Source organism: Lissotriton vulgaris, chromosome 8 (assembly GCF_964263255.1).
Source record: "Lissotriton vulgaris chromosome 8, aLisVul1.2, whole genome shotgun sequence".
Taxonomy (NCBI): domain Eukaryota; kingdom Metazoa; phylum Chordata; class Amphibia; order Caudata; family Salamandridae; genus Lissotriton; species Lissotriton vulgaris.
Genome location: NC_141696.1, coordinates 1,569,968,320 through 1,569,992,550, shown reverse-complemented (window position 1 = coordinate 1,569,992,550; position 24,231 = coordinate 1,569,968,320). Strand labels below are relative to the sequence as shown.

The 24,231-nt window shown below is 44.6% G+C and overlaps 1 protein-coding gene across 1 annotated transcript in view; it reads right to left on the bottom strand.

Moving 5' to 3' along the window:
* PLA1A (phospholipase A1 member A) overlaps nucleotides 1-24,231 on the bottom strand; it is a 152,291-nt gene that overhangs the window by 115,200 nt on the left and 12,860 nt on the right. The window contains exons 2-3 of the mRNA XM_086935846.1: nucleotides 20,361-20,432; nucleotides 3,564-3,771 (exon numbers count right to left, since the gene is read on the bottom strand). Of these exons, the coding sequence (XP_086791972.1) occupies nucleotides 3,564-3,771; nucleotides 20,361-20,432 (280 nt within the window). The remainder of the gene's footprint in view (nucleotides 1-3,563; nucleotides 3,772-20,360; nucleotides 20,433-24,231) is intronic.

Here is a 24,231-nt window from a genome sequence, read left to right as displayed (position 1 = left end):
CGAGCTTGGCCCTGTTAAAAAATGGACAGAAGTGGCCCTCCAGATTAACTCCCTAGTTATGGAGTTTGGGCTTAGAGCTGCCAATGGCAGAACCAGGTCCGACAAAGTAGGGGCGCACACCTACAATAGGCCAGGACACACGTCACGGATTGATTATTTCCTCCTTGACATACACCTGTGGGGCATGGTGGAGGACATGGTAGTTTTACCTTCTGTGGAGAGCGACCACAATCTCCTGTCCCTCACCCTGTCCCACAGGTGCGTCAACAGCACCGTGAGTGGTTCTCCTTGTAACCCCTCGCCAGACCTGTCAGTGGCCACGAACTGTGGGCGAAGGCTAAAGTGGGCGAAGCTGGCTCTTTCGGAGGAGAAAACCTCTGCGATTAGGCAGCTTCTGGTTTCAGCCCTGGCCAATCTTGACTGCCAAGAGGAAGGGCTGATGGAGGTGGCACCTAGGTTTTGTGTCATAATTCAGACCATTGGCGACCTCTTTGTAGTCCCAGCCCACCCGAGCGGAAGGAAACCCAGCCTACGACCGGGTCAGGGCTGGTACAACCAAAAGTGTAGGGAGGCGAAATCACTTCTTATTGAGGCAGTCAAGTCCAAATTGCCGCTTAGGACTAGGGAGGCCAGGAGACACTACACACTCTGCCAGAAAAATGCAAGGATGGAATGGGAGGATAGCTTCTGGCAGGACCTTCTGGCTGCCAGCCGAGGGAAAGATGCTAAAGGTTTTTGGGACATGGTGGGCAAAAGGAACCGTCCCGCCGATTCCCGGAGGACTTGTGCGATTAATGCCCAGACTTGGTTTTCCCATTTCCAAAATCTGTACTCTGCTGTTGAAGGCCCCCTTAATGATCCCTTTAATATCCCAGCCTCTACTCGAGACCGTGACCTGGATCTGTTTTCCCCCCTTGATGTAACAAAGCAGTTCAAAACCTTGGTCCCCTTGAAAGCAGCTGGCCCGGATGGCCTACCAGGGGACATCCTCCGTGCTTACCCGGAAGAATGGGGGGCTCTAATCTCTGCACTCCTCAATGCAATCATGGGGGGAGGGCTTGTGCCTGACTCCTGGAGAGGTGCAGAGGTGGTCCCCATTTTTAAAAAGGGCAGTCGGGATTTACCGGGGAACTATAGGCCTATAAGCCTAATAGACTCCAGCCAGAAATTGGCAGGGAAAACCATCTTGGGGAGAATTACTCAATGGGTGGACGACAATCACATTCTGTCCGACATGCAGGCTGGGTTCCGTTCGGGTACAGGAACTATTGAACAGGCCTTTAGGCTTTTGTTGTTACACTGGAAGGTGGTGGTGCTGGGCAAAGGCAGTCTCTATCTGGCCTTTATTGACCTTAAGTCTGCCTTTGACCTGGTACCAAGGGAGGAACTTTGGAGGGTGCTTCATGGTTTAGGGATGCCCCCATACCTACTGAACCTCCTCATTAACCTGCACACCAACACCTATGCCCAGGTTAGATGGGGGTTGAATGGGGAAAAGACCGATAAAATCAGGGTCGAGAGGGGAGTAAGACAGGGCTGTGTTTTGGCCCCCACCTTATTCTCCCTCTATATTAACGGGGTGGTAGATCATCTATTGGGCGAACCATCAGATGCCCCCAGCCTGGGTGGAGTAAAAATTCCAACTCTGTTGTTCGCCGACGACACCCTCCTCATCTCCAAAACCCCCCAAGGTCTACAGTTTTTGCTGAACCGCTTCCAGGATTTCTGTACCACTAAAGGCCTCGTCATTAACATAGACAAGACCAAGTACCTAGTCATGCACCCACCCCGCAAACTTGGTCGCCCTCCAATCCTGAACTCCATACCCCTAGAAAGAGTGGCAGAATTTGATTATCTGGGGATCCGTCTGAATGATGCAATGAGCTGGACTGCCCACATTGATAAAATGACTCTGGCCCACAAAAGGGTGGGGGGCGCCCTTCTTAAGGAATACAATAACTCCTCAAAACATTGTGTTGCACCCATACTGGAGATTTATAAAGCTCGTGCAGTCCCTGCTTCTCTCTATGGATCGGAACTGTGGGGTTTGGGCAAAGTCGACTCATTGAGTAAGGCCGAAAATAAATTTATCAAGGATCTTCTTGCTATTCCATCGAGCAGCCCGACCATCCCAATGCTCTTGGACACTGGCTGTAAAGCCATAAGGGACCAGGCTCGGCTTCGTCCCCTTCTGCTCTGGGCACGTTTGTGGAGGGTCCCGGAGCTACAATCGTATGCCAATGGTCTAGCAGAAGTGATGCATGCTGACGGTTGGAGCAGCATCAAATGGCTGAAGGACATAAAACATCTTTTAGGGGAACTGGGTTTGGCTTCTTGCTGGCATAGTCACTCCGCTCCACCTAAGAAGACTCTAAAAAAACTTTTCTGGGAGTGGGTTGACGTGAAGCGTTCTAGTAGCCAGCAGCATTGCAAAACCACCGCAGCTTTCCTGTTGTTCAAAGACGTTGTCCTGTATGAGCCATATATGGATATTATAACAGTGGCTATGGATAGGTCCTTGTACATTAAATTTCGGCTAGGAACCTTGCCTTTGGCGGATCTCTGTTCAAGGTGGAATAAAGCCCAGCCCACATCACGCTTTTGTGCCTCTTGTCCGGACAAACCAGAGACGGTGCCACACTTCCTTTTCGAATGCCAGGACTATGGTCGCCCCAGATCGCGTTGGCTTGCCCCCATTTGTAGAGAACTGGGGACTCGTCAGCACTCTGTTGCCCTACGGATTCTTTTAACTAATACAGCCCCTTCTATTGTTTGTGCTGTTGCAAAATTTTTAAAATGGGCTTGGTTGTTAAGACTTAGAAGACTGTCCATAACAATTTAATTCTTTTTTATCTAATTTATGCTGACATACCGTGTTTTAATTATCATTCCAATTGTACAGTCTTATTTATTTCGACATGCTGTTTTTATCTTTTTGTACTGCTTTTATGATATGTGCATATCGAAATAAAGCATCAATCAATCAAAGTCTGACCTCAGCATCCCGGTTTTTATTCAGTCGCCGGGTTCCTGTTCTCTATGTGGTGTACTACAAGTGCTCTCCTGAAACCACCCAGGGGTGTGTAGGGTCTGTTATAGGGAACTCCTCTTCGTAACCTAGTATATTTTCCTCCCGTGGCTAAGCTCACTGTTTTACACTTATGGGTTTCCCTTTTTTGTGAATCCTCTTTTTTATCTAATTTATCACTTATTTATTGTACTATGCACTTTCCGAAATGAATATGTAGTTTCTGCCTCGTAACACACCTAAAACTTTATTTTTATAATACATGAAGGTATCTAAAATATATAATCATGTATATAGTAATTTTCAAAGTGTTTTAAATTGTTGTTTGTATGCCTTGATGTAATTCTTAATATATGATTGGTTTTAGAAGCTTGCACTTTCAAGGTCATATTCACGGAAATAAGGTTTCTTTGGATTTTAATTTGAGTATTTTTCAGCCCCCAGAGTGGCCTGGGTTACACACACTGCCCTCTGCCAGCACGAGGCGACAGCTGCTGCCAGATGAGCCCATTGTGGGTAGTTTCACAATCCTCACCTGAAGCCGTGGATCAAGATCTTGGTGCCCAAAGTGGCATTGAAGTTAGGAATGTAGAGGTCATTGGTTGTGTTGGCATTGACTATTTGGCCGCAGCTGGGGTTCTTGGATGTGAAGAGCAAGAACTGGACATGGAGGTTGGCACCACTGAAGAAGCTCGCGCTCTGGAAGTCATGGCATGGTGCAGGGGTTACAAGCGCGTCCTCCGCTGCAAGAAACAGATGGAGACTTTAGTGATGGCACGCCAGCAGCACCAGACATAAGTGATGTCACAACTGCAGAATGAGATATTAGTGATGGCACAACTGCAGCAGGAGACATTAGTGATGGCACGACTGCTGCACGAGACATTAGTGATGGCACGTCTGCAGCACGGGACATTAGTGATGGCACGACTGCAGCACTGGACATTAGTGACGGCACGACTGCAGCACGGGACATTAGTGACGGCACGACTGCAGCACGGGACATTAGTGACGGCACGACTGCAGCACGGGACATTAGTGACGGCACGACTGCAGCACGGGACATTAGTGACGGCACGACTGCAGCACGGGACATTAGTGACAGCACTACTGCAGCACGGGACATTAGTGATGGCACAACTGCAGCACAGGACATTAGAGATGGCACAACTGCAACAAGATACATTAGTTATGGCACGACTGCAGCATCATGAGACATTAGTGATGGTACGAATGCAGCAGCATTAAATATTAGTGATGGCACAACTGCAGCACAAGACATTAGTAATGGCACAACTGCAGCACAAGACATTAGTGATGGCATGACTGCAGTATGAGACATTAGTGATGACACAACTGCAGCACAAGACATTAGTGATGGAACGACTGCAGCACGGGACATTAGTGATGGCATGACTGCAGTACGAGACATTAGTGATGGCACGACTGCAGCACGAGACATTAGTGATGGCACGACTGCAGTACGAGACATTAGTGATGGCACGACTGCAGTACGAGACATTAGTGATGGCACGACTGCAGTACGAGACATTAGTGATGGCACGACTGCAGCACAGGACATTAGTGATGGCACGACTGCTGCACAAGACATTAGTGATGGCACGACTGCTGCACAAGACATTAGATGGCACGATTGCAGCACGAGACATTAGTGATGGCATGACTGCAGCATGAGACATTAGTGATGGCATGACTGCAGCACGAGACATTAGTGATGGCACGAGACATTAGTGAAGGCACGACTGCCGCACGAGACATTAGTGATGGCACGACTGCCGCACGAGACATTAGTGATGGCACGACTGCCGCACGAGACATTAGTGATGGCACGACTGCCGCACGAGACATTAGTGATGGCACGACTGCCGCACGAGACATTAGTGATGGCACGAATGCAGCACAAGACATTAGTGATGGCACGGCTGCAGCACGAGACATTAGTGATGGCATGACTGCAGTATGAGACATTAGTGATGACACAACTGCAGCACAAGACATTAGTGATGGAACGACTGCAGCACGGGACATTAGTGATGGCATGACTGCAGTACGAGACATTAGTGATGGCACGACTGCAGCACGAGACATTAGTGATGGCACGACTGCTGCACAAGACATTAGTGATGGCACGACTGCTGCACAGGACATTAGATGGCACGATTGCAGCACGAGACATTAGTGATGGCATGACTGCAGCATGAGACATTAGTGATGGCATGACTGCAGCACGAGACATTAGTGATGGCACGAGACATTAGTGAAGGCACGACTGCCGCACGAGACATTAGTGATGGCACGACTGCCGCACGAGACATTAGTGATGGCACGACTGCCGCACGAGACATTAGTGATGGCACGACTGCCGCACGAGACATTAGTGATGGCACGAATGCAGCACAAGACATTAGTGATGGCACGGCTGCAGCACGAGACATTAGTGATGGCACGACTGCAGCACGAGACATTAGTGATGGCACGACTGCAGCACGAGACATTAGTGATGGCACGACTGCAGTACGAGACATTAGTGATGGCACAACTGCAGCACAAGACATTAGTTGTTGCACGACTGCAGCGCAAGACATTAGATGGCACGATTGCAGCACGAGACATTAGTGATGGCATGACTGCAGCATGAGACATTAGTGATGGCATGACTGCAGCACGAGACATTAGTGATGGCACGAGACATTAGTGAAGGCACGACTGCCGCACGAGACATTAGTGATGGCACGACTGCCGCACGAGACATTAGTGATGGCACGACTGCCGCACGAGACATTAGTGATGGCACGACTGCCGCAGGAGACATTAGTGATGGCACGACTGCCGCACGAGACATTAGTGATGGCACGACTGCAGCACAGGACATTAGTGATGGCACGACTGCTGCACAAGACATTAGTGATGGCACGACTGCTGCACAAGACATTAGATGGCACGATTGCAGCACGAGACATTAGTGATGGCATGACTGCAGCATGAGACATTAGTGATGGCATGACTGCAGCACGAGACATTAGTGATGGCACGAGACATTAGTGAAGGCACGACTGCCGCACGAGACATTAGTGATGGCACGACTGCCGCACGAGACATTAGTGATGGCACGACTGCCGCAGGAGACATTAGTGATGGCACGACTGCCGCACGAGACATTAGTGATGGCACGAATGCAGCACGAGACATTAGTGATGGCACGAATGCAGCACAAGACATTAGTGATGGCACGGCTGCAGCACGAGACATTAGTGATGGCACGACTGCAGCACGAGACATTAGTGATGGCACGACTGCAGCACGAGACATTAGTGATGGCACGACTGCAGTACGAGACATTAGTGATGGCACAACTGCAGCACAAGACATTAGTTGTTGCACGACTGCAGCGCAAGACATTAGTTGTTGCACGACTGCAACACGAGACATTAGTTATGGCATGACTGCAGTATCATGAGACATTAGTGATGGCACGACTGTAGCATGAGATAGAAGTGACAAGTTAAAGCCCAGGTTACTGCCTCACAGATGATAGAACTGACAGGTTAAAGCCCGGGTTACTGACTCACAAAGGATAAAACTCACAGGGTAAGCCCCTGGTTCCTGTCCTACAGATGATAGAACTGACGGGTTAAAGTCCTGGTTACTGTATCACAAATAATAACACTGACAGGTTAAAGCCCGGGTTACTGACTCACAGATGATAGAACTGACAGGTTAAAGCCCAGATTAACATGGGAAATCAAAGTTGTGGGTTCCCCCCTTTCTCACGGGTCCCACATGACGGATTGTCCCCAACATTACCTAGAATGACCACAGGTGGATGAACTTTAGAAAGTTTTGTGCAGATTCAAACAGTTCCCTTTGGAAACTTCGACAAAACTATAACTACACAGAAGTGACCGTAGATAGATAAATAGATAGATAGATAGATAGCCTTGTATAGATAGATAGATAGATAGATAGCCTTGTATAGATAGATAGATAGATAGCCTTGTATAGATAGATAGATGGATAGATAGATAGATAGATAGATAGCCTTGTATAGATAGATAGATAGATAGCCTTGTATAGATAGATAGATGGATAGATAGATAGAGTGAGGGCTATAGATAGATAGTCTTGTAAAGATAGATAGATAGATAGCCTTACATAGATAGATAGATAGATAGCCTTGTATAGATAGATAGATAGATAGATAGATAGATAGATAGATAGCCTTGTATAGATAGATAGATGGATAGATAGATAGAGTGAGGGCTATAGATAGATAGTCTTGTAAAGATAGATAGATAGATAGCCTTACATCGATAGATAGATAGATAGCCTTGTATATATAGATAGATAGATAGATAGATAGATAGATAGATAGATAGATAGATAGATAGATAGATAGATAGATAGATAGATAGATAGATAGATTAGATAGAGTGAGGGCTATAGATAGATAGCCTTGTAAAGATAGATAGATAGCCTTAGATAGATAGCTTTAGATAGATAGGTAGGTAGATAGATAGATAGCCTTGTATAGATAGACAGATAGATAGCCTTGTATAGATATACAGACAGACAGACAGAGTGAGGGCTATAGATAGATAGCTTTGTAAAGATAGATAGATAGATAGATAGATAGATAGATAGATAGATAGATAGATAGATAGATAGCCTTACATTGATAGATAGATAGATAGATAGATAGATAGATAGATAGATAGATAGATAGATAGAGTGAGGGCTATAGATAGATAGATAGATAGATAGCCTTACATTGATAGATAGATAGAGTGAGGGCTATAGATAGATAGATAGATAGCCTTACATAGATAGACAGACAGACAGACAGACAGACAGACAGACAGACAGACAGACAGACAGACAGACAGACAGACAGAGTGAGGGCTATAGATAGATAGCCTTGTAAAGATAGATAGATAGATAGCCTTGTATAGATAGATAGATAGATAGCCTTGTATAGATAGATAGATAGCCTTACATAGATAGATAGATAGATAGATAGATAGATAGATAGACTTGTATAGATAGATAGATAGCCTTGTATAGATCGGAGTGGTCGCTCCCAGTGCCCCTGGCGTCTACTGGTATCGTTGGGCAGCGCTTTTTGTCGATTGTACCTCCTTATTATTGCCTACAGCTCTGCCTGGCTGCCGCTTTGCTTTTTATGCGCTTTGGCTTTTAGATTGTACATTTATCTGCTGTGTTAGCGCGTTCTCCCCAAGCGCTCTGTTGTGCTCCCCCCTCCTCCATTTTGTTTGTGTTGTTGTCTTGTGCAGCCCGCCCCGCCTCCCAGCTGAGCCGCCCTCCCACAGACTACAAACAGCGCTTCCCTACCTGGAAGCGCTGTGACTCGCTCTTCGCTTTGGCCGGAGTGGTCGCTCCCAGTGCCCCTGGCGTCTACTGGTATCGTTGGGCAGCGCTTTTTGTCGATTGTACCTCCTTATTATTGCCTACAGCTCTGCCTGGCTGCCGCTTTGCTTTTTATGCGCTTTGGCTTTTAGATTGTACATTTATCTGCTGTGTTAGCGCGTTCTCCCCAAGCGCTCTGTTGTGCTCCCCCCTCCTCCATTTTGTTTGTGTTGTTGTCTTGTGCAGCCCGCCCCGCCTCCCAGCTGAGCCGCCCTCCCACAGACTACAAACAGCGCTTCCCTACCTGGAAGCGCTGTGACTCGCTCTTCGCTTTGGCCGGAGTGGTCGCTCCCAGTGCCCCTGGCGTCTACTGGTATCGTTGGGCAGCGCTTTTTGTCGATTGTACCTCCTTATTATTGCCTACAGCTCTGCCTGGCTGCCGCTTTGCTTTTTATGCGCTTTGGCTTTTAGATTGTACATTTATCTGCTGTGTTAGCGCGTTCTCCCCAAGCGCTCTGTTGTGCTCCCCCCTCCTCCATTTTGTTTGTGTTGTTGTCTTGTGCAGCCCGCCCCGCCTCCCAGCTGAGCCGCCCTCCCACAGACTACAAACAGCGCTTCCCTACCTGGAAGCGCTGTGACTCGCTCTTCGCTTTGGCCGGAGTGGTCGCTCCCAGTGCCCCTGGCGTCTACTGGTATCGTTGGGCAGCGCTTTTTGTCGATTGTACCTCCTTATTATTGCCTACAGCTCTGCCTGGCTGCCGCTTTGCTTTTTATGCGCTTTGGCTTTTAGATTGTACATTTATCTGCTGTGTTAGCGCGTTCTCCCCAAGCGCTCTGTTGTGCTCCCCCCTCCTCCATTTTGTTTGTGTTGTCGTCTTGTGCAGCCCGCCCCGACTCCCAGCTGAGCCGCCCTCGCCCCTCCCCCTCCACTATCCATATATGACAGTAGCTCCCGCGCGCAGCGTTCACGCGCAGCGACCGCGCCCCATCTGCGCCGAAGGTGCGCCAAAGGTAAGCCCGTCTACGCCCGTCCGCGCCTGGACCGCGCCCAGTGCCAGACCCCCTGCCCCTCGCGCTGGCCAGCCCTCCCGCATTACCTACGATGCCACCACCCTCCTAGCCCTCAACCCCGGCCGTTCCCCCAACTGCGTCCAAGCCGCTCCTGGACACACCCATGGTCCTTTCTCATGCTACTCCTGCAAATTCATCGGTACAGTCTCCAACTTCGCTACGATCACACCTCAGATTCCCGACACCAACCACCTACAATGCATCCTTCTCAACACCCGATCGGTCCACAGGCACGCCATTGACCTATGGAATCTACTAGACACCATCTCTCCAGACGTCGCCTTCCTAACAGAAACATGGATGAACGCTTCCTCCGCCCCAGACATCACCATTGCCATCCCTGAAGAATATAAGATCACACGCAAGGACCGTACCGGCCACACAGGAGGAGGAATCGCTATCGTCCATAAAAAATCAATCCACATCTCAACCAGCTCTGACGTCAATCTCGGCAACTCTGAACACCTTCACTTCCAGATCCACATCGACCCCAAGACCGCACTCAGAGGCACCCTCCTCTACAGACTACCGGGACCCCGCGCAAAATTCAGTGAAGAGATCACGGACTTCATCACTCCACACGCGCTCCCCTCCAAAGACTACATCCTTCTGGGAGACCTCAACTTTCACCTTGAAAAGAATAACGACCGCAACACCACCACCCTCTTGAACAACCTCGCCAACCTCGGACTTAAACAACTGGTCACTTCCCCCACCCACATCGCAGGTCACACACTCGACCCTATCTTCACCTCCAGCAACCATGTCTCCTTCAGCCACACTACGGATCTCCTCTGGACTGACCACAGCTGCGTTCACTTCACCTACAACAAGCCGAAACCCATCAACCACCCCCAACCAACTCTGCAAAGAAACTGGAACAAAATCACCATCGACCAGATCTCCTCATCGCTCCTACTAAACACCCCAGCCCACTCTTCTAACCCAGACCAAGCCGCCACCAACTTCACCCTATGGTTATCCAACAGCGCCGACATCCTAGCACCACTGAAAAAACGTCAAAGCAAACCTGGCAGCAAGAAGGCCTCATGGTTCAACGATGATCTTAAGAAGTCCAAGAAACTCTGCCGCTCTCTCGAAAAGGCCTGGAAAAAAGACCCAACCACCAGCACCAAGGACGCCTTCAAAAACGCCACCCGCACACACCACCAACTAATCCGAAAGGCCAAGAAAACTGCATTCAAGGATCGACTAGACAACAACGCCCACAACAGCAAGGAACTTTTCAACATCGTCAAGGAATTCACCAATCCCTCGGCCAACTCCAACGACATCATCCCCTCCCAAGTCCTCTGCGACTCCCTAGCCTCATTCTTCCACAACAAAATTGCAGACATCCACAACAGCTTCGACAACCAACCCGGCGACCAACGCACCCAACCATATGCTGAACATTCACCCCCCTTGAACACCCTTAACGACTGGAACCCAATCTCCACTGAGGACACCATCCGCCTGATGAACTCCATCCACTCAGGATCCCCCACAGACCCATGTCCTCACCACATCTTCAACAAAGCAGACTCCGTCATAGCACCGCACCTCCGAGACGTCATCAACTGCTCCTTCAACTCCGCCACCTTCCCGGAAAGCTGGAAACACGCTGAACTCAGCGCCCTTCTGAAAAAACCCACAGCGGACCCCACCGAACTCAAAAATTACCGCCCCATCTCGCTCCTTCCTTTCCCGGCCAAAGTCATCGAGAAAGCTGTCAACAACCAGCTCGCCGCTTTCCTCGAAGCCAACAAATCTCTCGACTCCTCACAGTCTGGCTTCCGAGCAAAACACAGCACTGAGACCGCCCTCATCGCAGCAACAGACCACATTCGAACTCTACTGGACAATGGAGACACAGTCGCCCTCATCCTCCTCGACCTCTCTGCAGCCTTCGACACAGTCTGCCACAGCACCCTTTTACAACGCCTCAGAAACATCGGAATACAAGGAAAAGCACTTGAATGGATCACCTCGTTCCTCACCGGAAGAACCCAGAGAGTTCGCCTTCCACCATTCAAGTCCGAGGCCACTGAAGTCATCTGCGGCGTACCACAAGGATCCTCACTCAGTCCCACCCTCTTCAACGTATACATGAGCCCCCTCGCGGCCATCGCCCGCCAACACAACCTCAACATCATCTCCTACGCGGATGACACTCAACTGATCCTTTCACTCACCAATGACCCCAGCACCGCCAAAACTAACCTACACGAAGGAATGAAAGAAGTTGCCGAATGGATGAAACACAGCCGTCTGAAACTGAACTCAGATAAAACAGAAGTCCTCATCTTAGGAACTTCCCCCTCTGCATGGGACGACTCTTGGTGGCCGGAAGCCCTTGGAAAAGCACCCATCCCGACAGACCACGCACGGAACCTAGGTGTTATCCTGGATTCTTCACTTTCAATGAACAGACAAGTCAACGCCGTCTCCTCATCCTGCTTCAACATTCTTCGCATGCTCAAAAAAACATTTCGCTGGATCCCCACCGAAACCAGAAAAACAGTCACCCATGCTCTGGTCACGAGCCGATTGGACTACGGAAACACCCTCTACGCAGGTACTACCGCTAAACTCCAGAAAAAACTCCAACGAATCCAAAACGCCTCAGCCAGGATCATATTAGACATCCCGCGTAACGAACACATCTCTGGTCACCTGAAAAACCTCCACTGGCTACCCGTCAATAAGAGGATCACTTTCCGACTTCTAACCCACGCACACAAAGCACTCTACGAAATCGGACCAGAATGCCTCAACTCACGACTGTCCTTCTACACCCCCTCCCGCCAACTGCGATCTTCCAACCAAGCCCTCGCCACTGTACCTCGTATCAACAAGACCACCATGGGAGGTAGATCCTTCTCTTACCTGGCAGCTAAAACATGGAACTCACTTCCCACTTACCTTCGCCTTACCCAGAACCACCTAGCATTCAGAAAGCAACTTAAAACGTGGATATTCGACAAGTAATCCTCCTCCCCTCCCTAAGCGCCTTGAGACCCTCTGGGTATGTAGCGCGCTATATAAATTTTATGACTTGACTTGACTTGACCTTGTATAGATAGATAGATAGAAAGATAGATAGCCTTGGATAGATAGATAGATAGATAGATAGATAGATAGATAGATAGATAGATAGATAGAGTGAGGGCTATAGATAGATAGTCTTGTAAAGATAGATAGATAGCCTAGTATAGATAGATAGACAGACAGAGACAGATAGAGTGAGGGCTATAGATAGATAGTCTTGTAAAGATAGATAGATAGCCTTGTATAGATAGATAGATAGCCTTGTATAGATAGGTAGATAGATAGCCTTGTATAGATAGATAGATAGATAGCCTTGTATAGATAGATAGATGGATAGATAGATAGATAGCCTTGTATAGATAGATAGATAGATAGCCTTGTATAGATAGATAGATGGATATATAGAGTGAGGGCTATAGATAGATAGTCTTGTAAAGATAGATAGATAGATAGCCTTACATAGATAGATAGATAGATAGATAGATAGATAGATAGCCTTGTATAGATAGATAGATAGATAGCCTTGTATAGATAGATAGATGGATGGATAGATAGATAGCCTTGTATAGATAGATAGATAGATAGATAGATAGCCTTGTATAGATAGATAGATGGATAGATAGATAGAGTGAAGGCTATAGATAGATAGTCTTGTAAAGATAGATAGATAGATAGCCTTACATAGATAGATAGATAGATAGATAGATAGATAGATAGATAGATAGATAGATAGATAGCCTTGTATAGATAGATAGATAGATAGATAGCCTTACATAGATAGATAGATAGATAGATAGATAGATAGATAGATAGATAGATAGATAGATAGATAGATAGATAGAGTGAGGGCTATAGATATATAGTCTTGTAAAGAAAGATAGATAGATAGATAGATAGATAGATAGATAGATAGATAGATAGCCTTACATAGATAGATAGACAGACAGACAGACAGACAGACAGATAGAGTGAGGGCTATAGATAGATAGCCTTGTAAAGATAGATAGATAGCCTTAGATAGATAGCTTCAGATAGATAGGTAGGTAGATAGATAGATAGATAGATAGCCTTGTATAGATAGACAGATAGATAGCCTTGTATAGATATACAGACAGACAGACAGACAGACAGAGTGAGGGCTATAGATAGATAGCCTTGTAAAGATAGATAGATAGATAGATAGCCTTGTAAAGATAGATAGATAGATAGATAGATAGATAGCCATAGATAGATAGATAGATAGATAGATAGATAGCCTTACATAGATAGATAGATAGATAGATAGCCTTACATAGATAGATAGATAGATAGAGTGAGGGCGATAGATAGATAGATAGATAGATAGATAGATAGATAGATAGATAGATAGATAGATAGATAGATAGCCTTACATAGATAGACAGACAGACAGACAGACAGACAGAGGGCTATAGATAGATAGCCTTGTAAAGATAGATAGATAGATAGCCTTGTATAGATAGATAGCCTTGGATAGATAGATAGATAGCCTTGTATAGATAGATGGCCTTGGATAGATAGATAGATAGATAGATAGATAGATAGATAGATAGATAGATAGATAGATAGATAGATAGATAGATAGATAGATAGCCTTGGATAGATAGATAGCCTTGTATAGATAGATAGATAGATAGATAGATAGATAGATAGATAGATAGATAGATAGATAGATAGATAGATAGATAGATAGATAGATAGATAGATAGATAGATAGATAGATAGATAGATAGATAGCCTTGGATAGATAGATAGATAGCCTTGTATAGATAGATAGATAGATAGATAGATAGATAGATAGATAGATAGATAGATAGATAGATAGATAGATAGATAGATAGCCTTGGATAGATAGATAGATAGATAGATAGATAGATAGACTTACATTGATAGATAGATAGATAGATAGATAGATAGATAGATAGATATATAGATAGCCTTACATAGATAGATAGATAGATAGAGTGAGGGCTATAGATAGATAGATAGATAGATAGATAGATAGATAGATAGATAGATAGATAGATAGATAGATAGATAGATAGATAGATAGATAGGATAGATAGGATAGATAGATAGATAGATAGATAGATAGCCTTACATAGATAGATAGATAGATAGATAGATAGATAGATAGATAGATAGCCTTACATAGATAGATAGATAGATAGACAGATAGAGTGAGGGCTATAGATAGATAGATAGCCTTACATAGATAGACAGACAGACAGACAGACAGAGTGAGGGCTATAGATAGATAGCCTTGTAAAGATAGATAGATAGATAGCCTTGTATAGATAGATAGATAGATAGATAGATAGATAGCCTTACATAGATAGACAGACAGACAGACAGACAGACAGAGTGAGGGTTATAGATAGATAGCCTTGTAAAGATAGATAGATAGATAGATAGCCTTGTATAGATAGATAGATAGATAGATAGATAGATAGATAGATAGATAGATAGCCTTACATAGATAGATAGATAGATAGATAGATAGATAGATAGATAGATAGATAGCCTTGTATAGATAGATAGAAAGATAGATAGCCTTGTATAGATAGATAGATAGATAGATAGATAGATAGATAGATAAATAGATAGATAGATAGATAGAGTGAGAGCTATAGATAGATAGTCTTGTACAGATAGATAGATAGCCTTGTATAGATAGATAGATAGATAGATAGATAGATAGATAGATAGATAGATAGATAGATAGATAGATAGACAGACAGATAGAGTGAGGGCTATAGATAGATAGTCTTGTATAGATAGATAGATAGCCTTGTATAGATAGATAGATAGATAGATAGATAGATAGATAGCCTTGTATAGATAGATAGATAGATAGCCTTGTATAGATAGATAGATAGATAGATAGATAGATAGCCTTGTATAGATAAATAGATAGATAGATAGATAGATAGCCTTGTATAGATAGATAGCCTTGGATAGATAGATAGATAGCCTTGTATAGATAGATAGATAGATAGATAGATAGATAGATAGAGTGAGGGCTATAGATAGATAGTCTTGTACAGATAGATAGATAGCCTTGTATAGATAGATAGATAGCCTTGAATAGATAGATAGATAGATAGCCTTGTATAGATAGATAGATAGATAGATAGATAGATAGATAGCCTTGTAAAGATAGATAGATAGATAGCCTTACATAGATAGATAGATAGATAGATAGCCTTACATAGATAGATAGATAGATAGATAGATAGATAGCCTTACATAGATAGATAGATAGAGTGAGGGCGATAGATAGATAGATAGCCTTACATAGATAGACAGACAGACAGACAGACAGACAGACAGAGGGCTATAGATAGATAGCCTTGTAAAGATAGATAGATAGATAGCCTTGTATAGATAGATAGCCTTGGATAGATAGATAGATAGCCTTGGATAGATAGATAGATAGCCTTGTATAGATAGATGGCCTTGGATAGATAGATAGATAGATAGATAGATAGCCTTACATAGATAGACAGATAGATAGATAGATAGAGTGAGGGCTATAGATAGATAGATAGATAGATAGATAGAGATAGATAGATAGATAGATAGATAGATAGATAGATAGATAGATAGATAGATAGATAGATAGACTTACATTGATAGATAGATAGATAGATAGATAGATAGATAGATAGATAGATAGATAGATAGCCTTACATAGATAGACAGATAGATAGATAGATAGAGTGAGGGCTATAGATAGATAGATAGATAGATAGATAGATAGATAGGATAGATAGCCTTACATAGATAGATAGATAGCCTTACAGATAGAGTGAGGGCTATAGATAGATAGATAGCCTTACATAGATAGACAGACAGACAGACAGACAGAGTGAGGGCTATAGATAGATAGCCTTGTAAAGATAGATAGATAGATAGTCTTGTAAAGATAGATAGATAGATAGCCTTGTATAGATAGATAGATAGATAGATAGATAGATAGATAGATAGATAGATAGGATAGATAGCCTTAGATAGATAGATAGATAGATAGATAGATAGATAGATAGCCTTACATAGATAGATAGATAGATAGATAGCCTTGTATAGATAGATAGATAGATAGATAGATAAATAGATAGACAGACAGAGACAGATAGAGTGAGAGCTATAGATAGATAGTCTTGTACAGATAGATAGATAGCCTTGTATAGATAGATAGATAGATAGATAGATAGACAGACAGAGACAGATAGAGTGAGGGCTATAGATAGATAGTCTTGTATAGATAGATAGATAGCCTTGTATAGATAGATAGATAGATAGATAGATAGATAGATAGATAGATAGATAGATAGCCTTGTATAGATAGATAGATAGATAGATAGATAGCCTTGTATAGATAGATAGATAGATAGCCTTGTATAGATAGATAGCCTTGTATAGATAGATAGATAGATAGCCTTGTATAGATAGATAGATAGCCTTGTATAGATAGATAGATAGCCTTGTATAGATAGATAGCCTTGTATAGATAGATAGATAGATAGCCTTGTATAGATAGATAGATAGCCTTGTATAGATAGATAGATAGATAGCCTTGTATAGATAGATAGATAGCCTTGTATAGATAGATAGATAGCCTTGTATAGATAGATAGATAGATAGATAGATAGATAGATAGATAGATAGATAGATAGCCTTGTATAGATAGATAGATAGATAGATAGCCTTGTATAGATAGATAGTCTTGTATAGATAGATAGATAGATAGATAGCCTTGTATAGATAGATAGATAGCCTTGTATAGATAGATAGATAGCCTTGTATAGATAGATAGATAGATAGATAGATAGGATAGCCTCAGACAGACAGACAGATAGAGTGAGGGCTATAGATAGATAGCCTTGTATAGATAGATAGATAGATAGATAGATAGATAGATAGATAGATAGATAGACAGACAGACATACAGAGTGAGAGCTATAGATAGATAGCCTTGTAAAGATAGATAGCCTTAGATAGATAGATAGCCTTAGATAGATAGCCTTAGATAGATATACAGATAGATAGATAGACTTGTATAGACAGACAGACAGACAGACAGATAGAGTGAGGGCTATAGATAGACAGACAGACAGACAGACAGACAGAGTGAGGGCTATAGATAGATAGCCTTGTAAAGATAGATAGCCTTAGATATATAGATAGATAGCCTTAGATAGATGGATAAATAGGTAGATAGATAGATAGATAGATAGATAGGTAGATAGATAGATAGCCTTGTATAGATAGACAGATAGCTCGATAGATAGATAGATAGCCTTACATAGATAGATAGATAGATAGATAGATAGATAGATAGATAGATAGCCTTGTATAGATAGATAGATAGATAGACAGACAGAGACAGACAGACAGAGGGCTATAGATAGATAGCCTTGTAAAGATAGATAGATAGCCTTGTATAGATAGATAGATAGATAGATAGATAGATAGCCTTGTATAGATAGATAGATAGCCTTGTATAGATAGATAGATAGATAGATAGATAGCCTTGTATAGATAGATAGATAGCCTTGTATAGATAGATAGATAGATAGATAGATAGATAGATAGATAGCCTTGTATAGATATATAGATAGCCTTGTATAGATAGATAGATAGAAAGATAGATGGCCTTGTATAGATAGATAGATAGATAGATAGATAGATAGATAGATAGATAGATAGATAGATAGATAGAGTGAGGGCTATAGATAGATAGTCTTGTAAATATAGATAGATAGCCTTGTATAGATAGATAGATAGATAGACAGACAGAGACAGATAGAGTGAGGGCTATAGATAGATAGTCTTGTAAAGATAGATAGATAGCCTTGTATAGATAGATAGATAGATAGCCTTGTATAGATAGATAGATAGATAGCCTTGTATAGATAGATAGATAGATAGATAGCCTTGTATAGATAGATAGCCTTGTATAGATAGATAGATAGCCTTGGATAGATAGATAGATAGATAGATAGATAGATAGATAGATAGATAGATAGATAGATAGATAGATAGATAGATAGATAGATAGATAGATAGATAGATAGGACAGACTTAGATAGATAGATAGATAGATACATAGATAGATACATAGATAGCCTTACATAGATAGATAGATAGATAGATAGATAGATAGATAGATAGATAGATAGCCTTACATAGATAGATAGATAGATAGATAGATAGATAGATAGATAGATAGATAGCCTTGTATAGATAGATAGATAGATAGATAGATAGAGATAGATAGCCTTACATACATAGATAGATAGATAGATAGATAGATAGATAGATAGATATATAGATAGATAGATAGCCTTACATAGATAGATAGATAGCCTTGTATAGATAGATAGATAGATAGAGATAGATAGATAGATAGCCTTACATACATAGATAGATAGATAGATAGATAGATAGATAGATAGATAGATAGATAGATAGATAGATAGATAGATAGATAGCCTTGTATAGATAGATAGATAGATAGATAGATAGATAGATAGATAGCCTTGTATGGATAGATAGATAGATAGATAGATAGATAGATAGATAGATAGATAGATAGATAGACAGACAGACAGACAGAGACAGACAGACAGAGGGCTATAGATAGATAGCCTTGTAAAGATAGATAGATAGCCTTGTATAGATAGATAGATAGATAGATAGATAGATAGATAGATAGATAGATAGATAGATAGATAGATAGATAGGATAGATAGCCTTACATACATAGATAGATAGATAGATAGATAGATAGCCTTGTATAGATAGATAGATAGATAGACAGACAGACAGACAGAGACAGACAGACAGAGGGCTATAGATAGATAGCCTTGTAAAGATAGATAGATAGCCTTGTATAGATAGATAGATAGATAGATAGATAGATAGCCTTGTATAGATAGATAGATAGGATAGATAGATAGATAGCCTTACATAGATAGATAGATAGATAGATAGCCTTACATAGATAGATAGCCTTAGATAGATAGATAGATAGATAGATAGCCTTGTATAGATAGACAGACAGACAGACAGACCGACAAGTATAGAGTAGAGCGCACTGCTTAAGGGGTTGGTACACGGTCAAGGTCAGTCAACACAATCATCAAGAACAAATATTCTTAATTGGGAGAAAGGGAGGGCTCTCACAGGAACATGAGGTGCAGGATGTAATCAACACCTGAGTGACCTGTAAAGCCCATCATTGTGCACCTGTGTTTAGTGCTTCACACACGTGACGCGTTGCACTTCAGCTGGGCGCTGGTGTTTACTGACTCACCTATGGGTTATCTTACGAAGGAGGATTGATCGCTGCCATGTTTGTGTTAAAAAAGAGCTTGAACAGAAGCTGTGACTCCAGTGGCTGCCACAACACAGAGGCCTGGTCAGACCCCACACACACCCCCCCAGAGATACCCTACAACTCAGCCATCACGTGCAGGCTGGAGGGGGGACAATAAGGACATGACGCATCAAGGCGCTACAAGGCGCTCCGCAGTACCACTAAATATAGACATTCGTGTGCTGAGCTACTTAGGGAAAACACACAGATGGAAGTTTGACACACTCTACCGGTTCCTGACAAGGGCCTTTCCCCTGTAGCTAGCTGCATCTCCCTGTTGGAGGCCTCTGATGGTCAGGGCCCCTGCGGATGTGTTCAGGTCACAGCGACCCTTTAGGGTATCATAGTAGGTGACTGGTAGAGGAGAATCCCATTTGTCCACCCTCTTGTCCCCTTTAGTCCAGGTGTATCCTGTTGCCTCACCAGAGTAGCCGAGCTGCAGCTGGACAGTGGCCCCCACGGGGGCATTCACCGCCTCCGCATCCTCTGTGGATCCTAAAATGGAAACAACACTGACGTTAAACCTGAGGGACCGCGGCATATATGTGACCTCCATACCACTGGCAGACGGATGGCAGATAACACCTCCCACCCACCACTCCTGCTGCTGCCGACAAGTAACAAGCTTTCACCACCAGCTGACTGTTAACAACACCCCGAAGATCCTCACTGCCACCCAACAAAACGACTGATCCCCAGCTGCTATGAGGTACCGATACCGCCACAGAACTCCCGGTAAATACTCCAGAAATGTTGAGTTTCCAGTGACAATGTCGCAAATCATCAGCTGCGATCATGTAGCGATGGCCCCACAGGCCATAAAGCAACGCTTGCGTGACCCTACTAGTCTGGTGTAGAAGTTCCCATGATCAGAAGAGACAGAGCCCCACAAGGACGCCTACCCTCAGTGACAAGAAGTACCTTACTACTACAGGCTTCAGGCGGAGGAGAGGGCAGCAGATCAGAGCAGAAGACTCAGAGAAAGGAGGACCAGAGGAAAGCAGCGCTCCAACCAGCTACCCACATCCAAGGCCAGATGCCACCCACCCATGCTCAGAAGGAAGAAGCGATGCTCTCACTCCTGCAGTTGGCCCCACCAAGTGGGTTGCTTGGGGAGCCCCATGTTTTCTCTTCCTCTTCATCCTATTCTCAAAGGAACAACGGCCTTCACGGTCACTCACCTTCTATGTGCAGGCACCTTCTTTCCAAGCATGATCCTCGCACCCTCATCCCTACCATGAGCCCTACCCACCCTTCAAAGGCACTGGGATTTCATGCACCCCACCTTCCACTGTCCAGAAGTGAAATGAAACTTGCAACAGGACCAGTCTCCATGGGTCTGAACATTACACCAAAAGGAAGGACAAATTGCAACGATTCACCACAGGAAAGCAAGGAATTTAGAAAGGTATCCGAAGGAACAATTGAAAAGCGATGGGCGTGCTGAAAGTCCACAGAGTAGGTGCAGCATGTCTCCAAGAGACAGCGCATCGCGCTGCCTCGGCTTGACCTAAAAATGGTCCGTTGAAAGCTTCGATGGTGATCCCCCTGTGCCCTCCAGTGAAGGGCATGTGATATCCTTTCAGGTTTTGTTGATATCTGCTTGCCTTCAAGCAAGCCAAGCCATAGAAGGGCCCTCTTGTATCTGCTATTATGTGATGTGTAATAATGTGTGTGTTTCTGGGGAGGCTAAAACCCAGCACCTGTCCCAAACGTGTCGTGTCCACTCCCAAAACGAGTTCAGGTGCTCGCAACTCCAGACTGTGTGCATAAAGTCTCCCCTTTGTGTATTACGATGTAGGCAACATCGTGACCAATTTTCCAGTCACTCCCCCGAGAAGTAAGGTCGGTGTAAGTATGTCAACTTTAAGGCTTGAAATTGGGCCACAATAGCGGCCTTTCTAGGAGATGCCAGAGACCCCAGTCAATCTTTACTGAGGGGACCTAAGTCCCGAGCCCATGTACCAGGCAGATGGGTGTCTGGGATGTTAACCAGTGGTGATTTGTAAAGAAGAGAAAGTTTGTGATCTGTTGGACCCGCAGGAAGCATTTAGGCCTCTAAGGGATTGCGACCAGGGATCTCATCGAAGTTTAAATGTAGGGTGTGAGGGCATGTCGGATTTGTAGACAGGGGCAAAACTAGCCCCGGTATGAGGTGTGTTCCTCTTGTAACTTCAGGAACGTTTGAGGGCGATCGCATTCACCAAATGCCCCACCTTTGAGATCCCGATCATCTCCCCTCCTCTGAATCCCTGCAGCCCTGACATCTGCCGGAGCCAGGCTGCGGTCGGAGAGGGATCTCTTTCGCTAGGCACCCAGGCTATCCCTGGGTCCTGATCATGGCTCCCCAAACACTAAATATGGCCTTCATGGCTGGGAAGATGGTCTGTGGGGTTGACCGTCCATACAGCATGCTGGAGACGTGCAACCTCTGCACTGCCCACCTCTCGGAGGCAGAAGCTGGGTCATTGGCCCCCTCACACCACCATTCATTAAAGGTTACTTGTTGGGAGGCCCCTTAATATGATAGGATATGATGCCTGGTGTAGCCATTCTGCCCTCAACAGTGGATTGAAGGCATTTAGAAGGGGCTGATCTTGGGGGTGGGGGGGATATGATTTATTAGAAGCATGTTGAGGTGGCTGAAGAAAGTCTTGGGGGTGGGGTAGGGGAACTAAAAGTAACAATCTATTATTTGAAAACATCTCTGACTTTCCCTTGAAGGAGAGGGGAAGAGCAGACAAGAACCCACAATCTTGTATCGATCAGTCTAGCTGTGGCTGTAGTTTTAGGTCCCAGCCTGCTGTCTGTCCTCGGACAGATACACGCCCAAGTATTGGAACCTCTTGAAGGCCCTGAATGTCGCCAGCTCAAGCCACGTCAGAGGGACAGGACCTGATTGCATGTAGGGATGATACTGCAGTATTGATTTGATGACCGGGGAAATTCCCACATATCTGTACGAATTGGAGAACTTGTTTCCTTGACCACTGCAGTTTATCTACAAAGATGAAGACGTTATCCACGTACAGAGTCACTCTGTCCACCACTCCCGGCTCCCAGGCGAATCCCTCCACCTGGCATCAATCCTCAATCACTCCACCAGAGGTTCAATGGCTAGGGCGAAGAGCAAAGGTGACAGAGGGCACCCTTGTTGGATGTATTTAGTGTAGCATTGCCACCCCACCAAGCTGAAGACCTTGTGAGACTTGACTAGTACCATTGGTGGCGCTGCATGACGGCCGGGCAGGGACAAGGGTTCCCAACGCATCTAATATTGTGTCTTGTGGCACGTTTGGGCATCAAGCCCGGTTGGTCTGGATGGACCAGTGGTGACACCACTCTCGGTCAGTGGTTCACCGGAACCTTGGCCCATATCTTCAGCTTGGTATTTAGAAGACAGAAAGGGGACAAGATGTGCAGCAGTTGGTTGTTGCCCCCGCGTAGAGAGCACTGCGACCTCTGCTACGCGCATGTCCGGTGGAAGTGTTCAGTCCTCAAGCTCAACCCGAAAGACACCCAGGAGCCGTGCCCCCAAGCGGGACCATTCGGATTTGTAGAACCCAGCTGGAACATGTGTGGCCGGGACTGACCCTGTTGTGGCTGTGCCAGAGCCTCACCTGCTCTGCCTCCGGGGGCATCCCCTCGTCCATAGTGGATCTGTGGGTGGGGGGGAGGGGGGGGCTGCCCTGAAGGATGTCAGTGCATGGTGTGAGGTGGGGTCTGGCTGTATGTACAGGACGCTGTCATTCCCAGGAAATGTCGTTTCCTCTCTTGTTGAGAATAAAGGCGATTGTGGTTTGCGACCTCGTGTTGAAGCAAAGGCGGCCAAGGTCATGCGAATGTATGATGTTACAACGCATACATTCACAACACAGTATTTTACATTGCGTTTGTTACAACGACTTGCCCTGGAGGGCGCTGAACCTAGGAATAGTATGAATTACTATTCCAACTCCAGCCTACGTAACAGATGGGAAGGTGTTAAAACAGTAATCATTCAGTCGTGCCGGCTTTGTCGCCCACTGGTGGATGCGACTCTGGGTGGCCAGTCATCCGCTGTGCGCGGCATCTAATAAGGTTTTATGAAGCACAGCCTGTGTGTAAAGTGTCTCGAAGGAGGGCAGGTGCTTACCATGCCAGATATTGTGACTCCATCCAGAGGATGCTTCTTGAAGGTCGGAGGCTTCTTTCTGAGCAGTTCTCTTCTGATTCTTCTGCCAATTAATTATCCACCCCCTCAGTGGCCTTAAGAGCCTCCCACAATTTCCAGAGAAATGAAACGGAGCCCGTG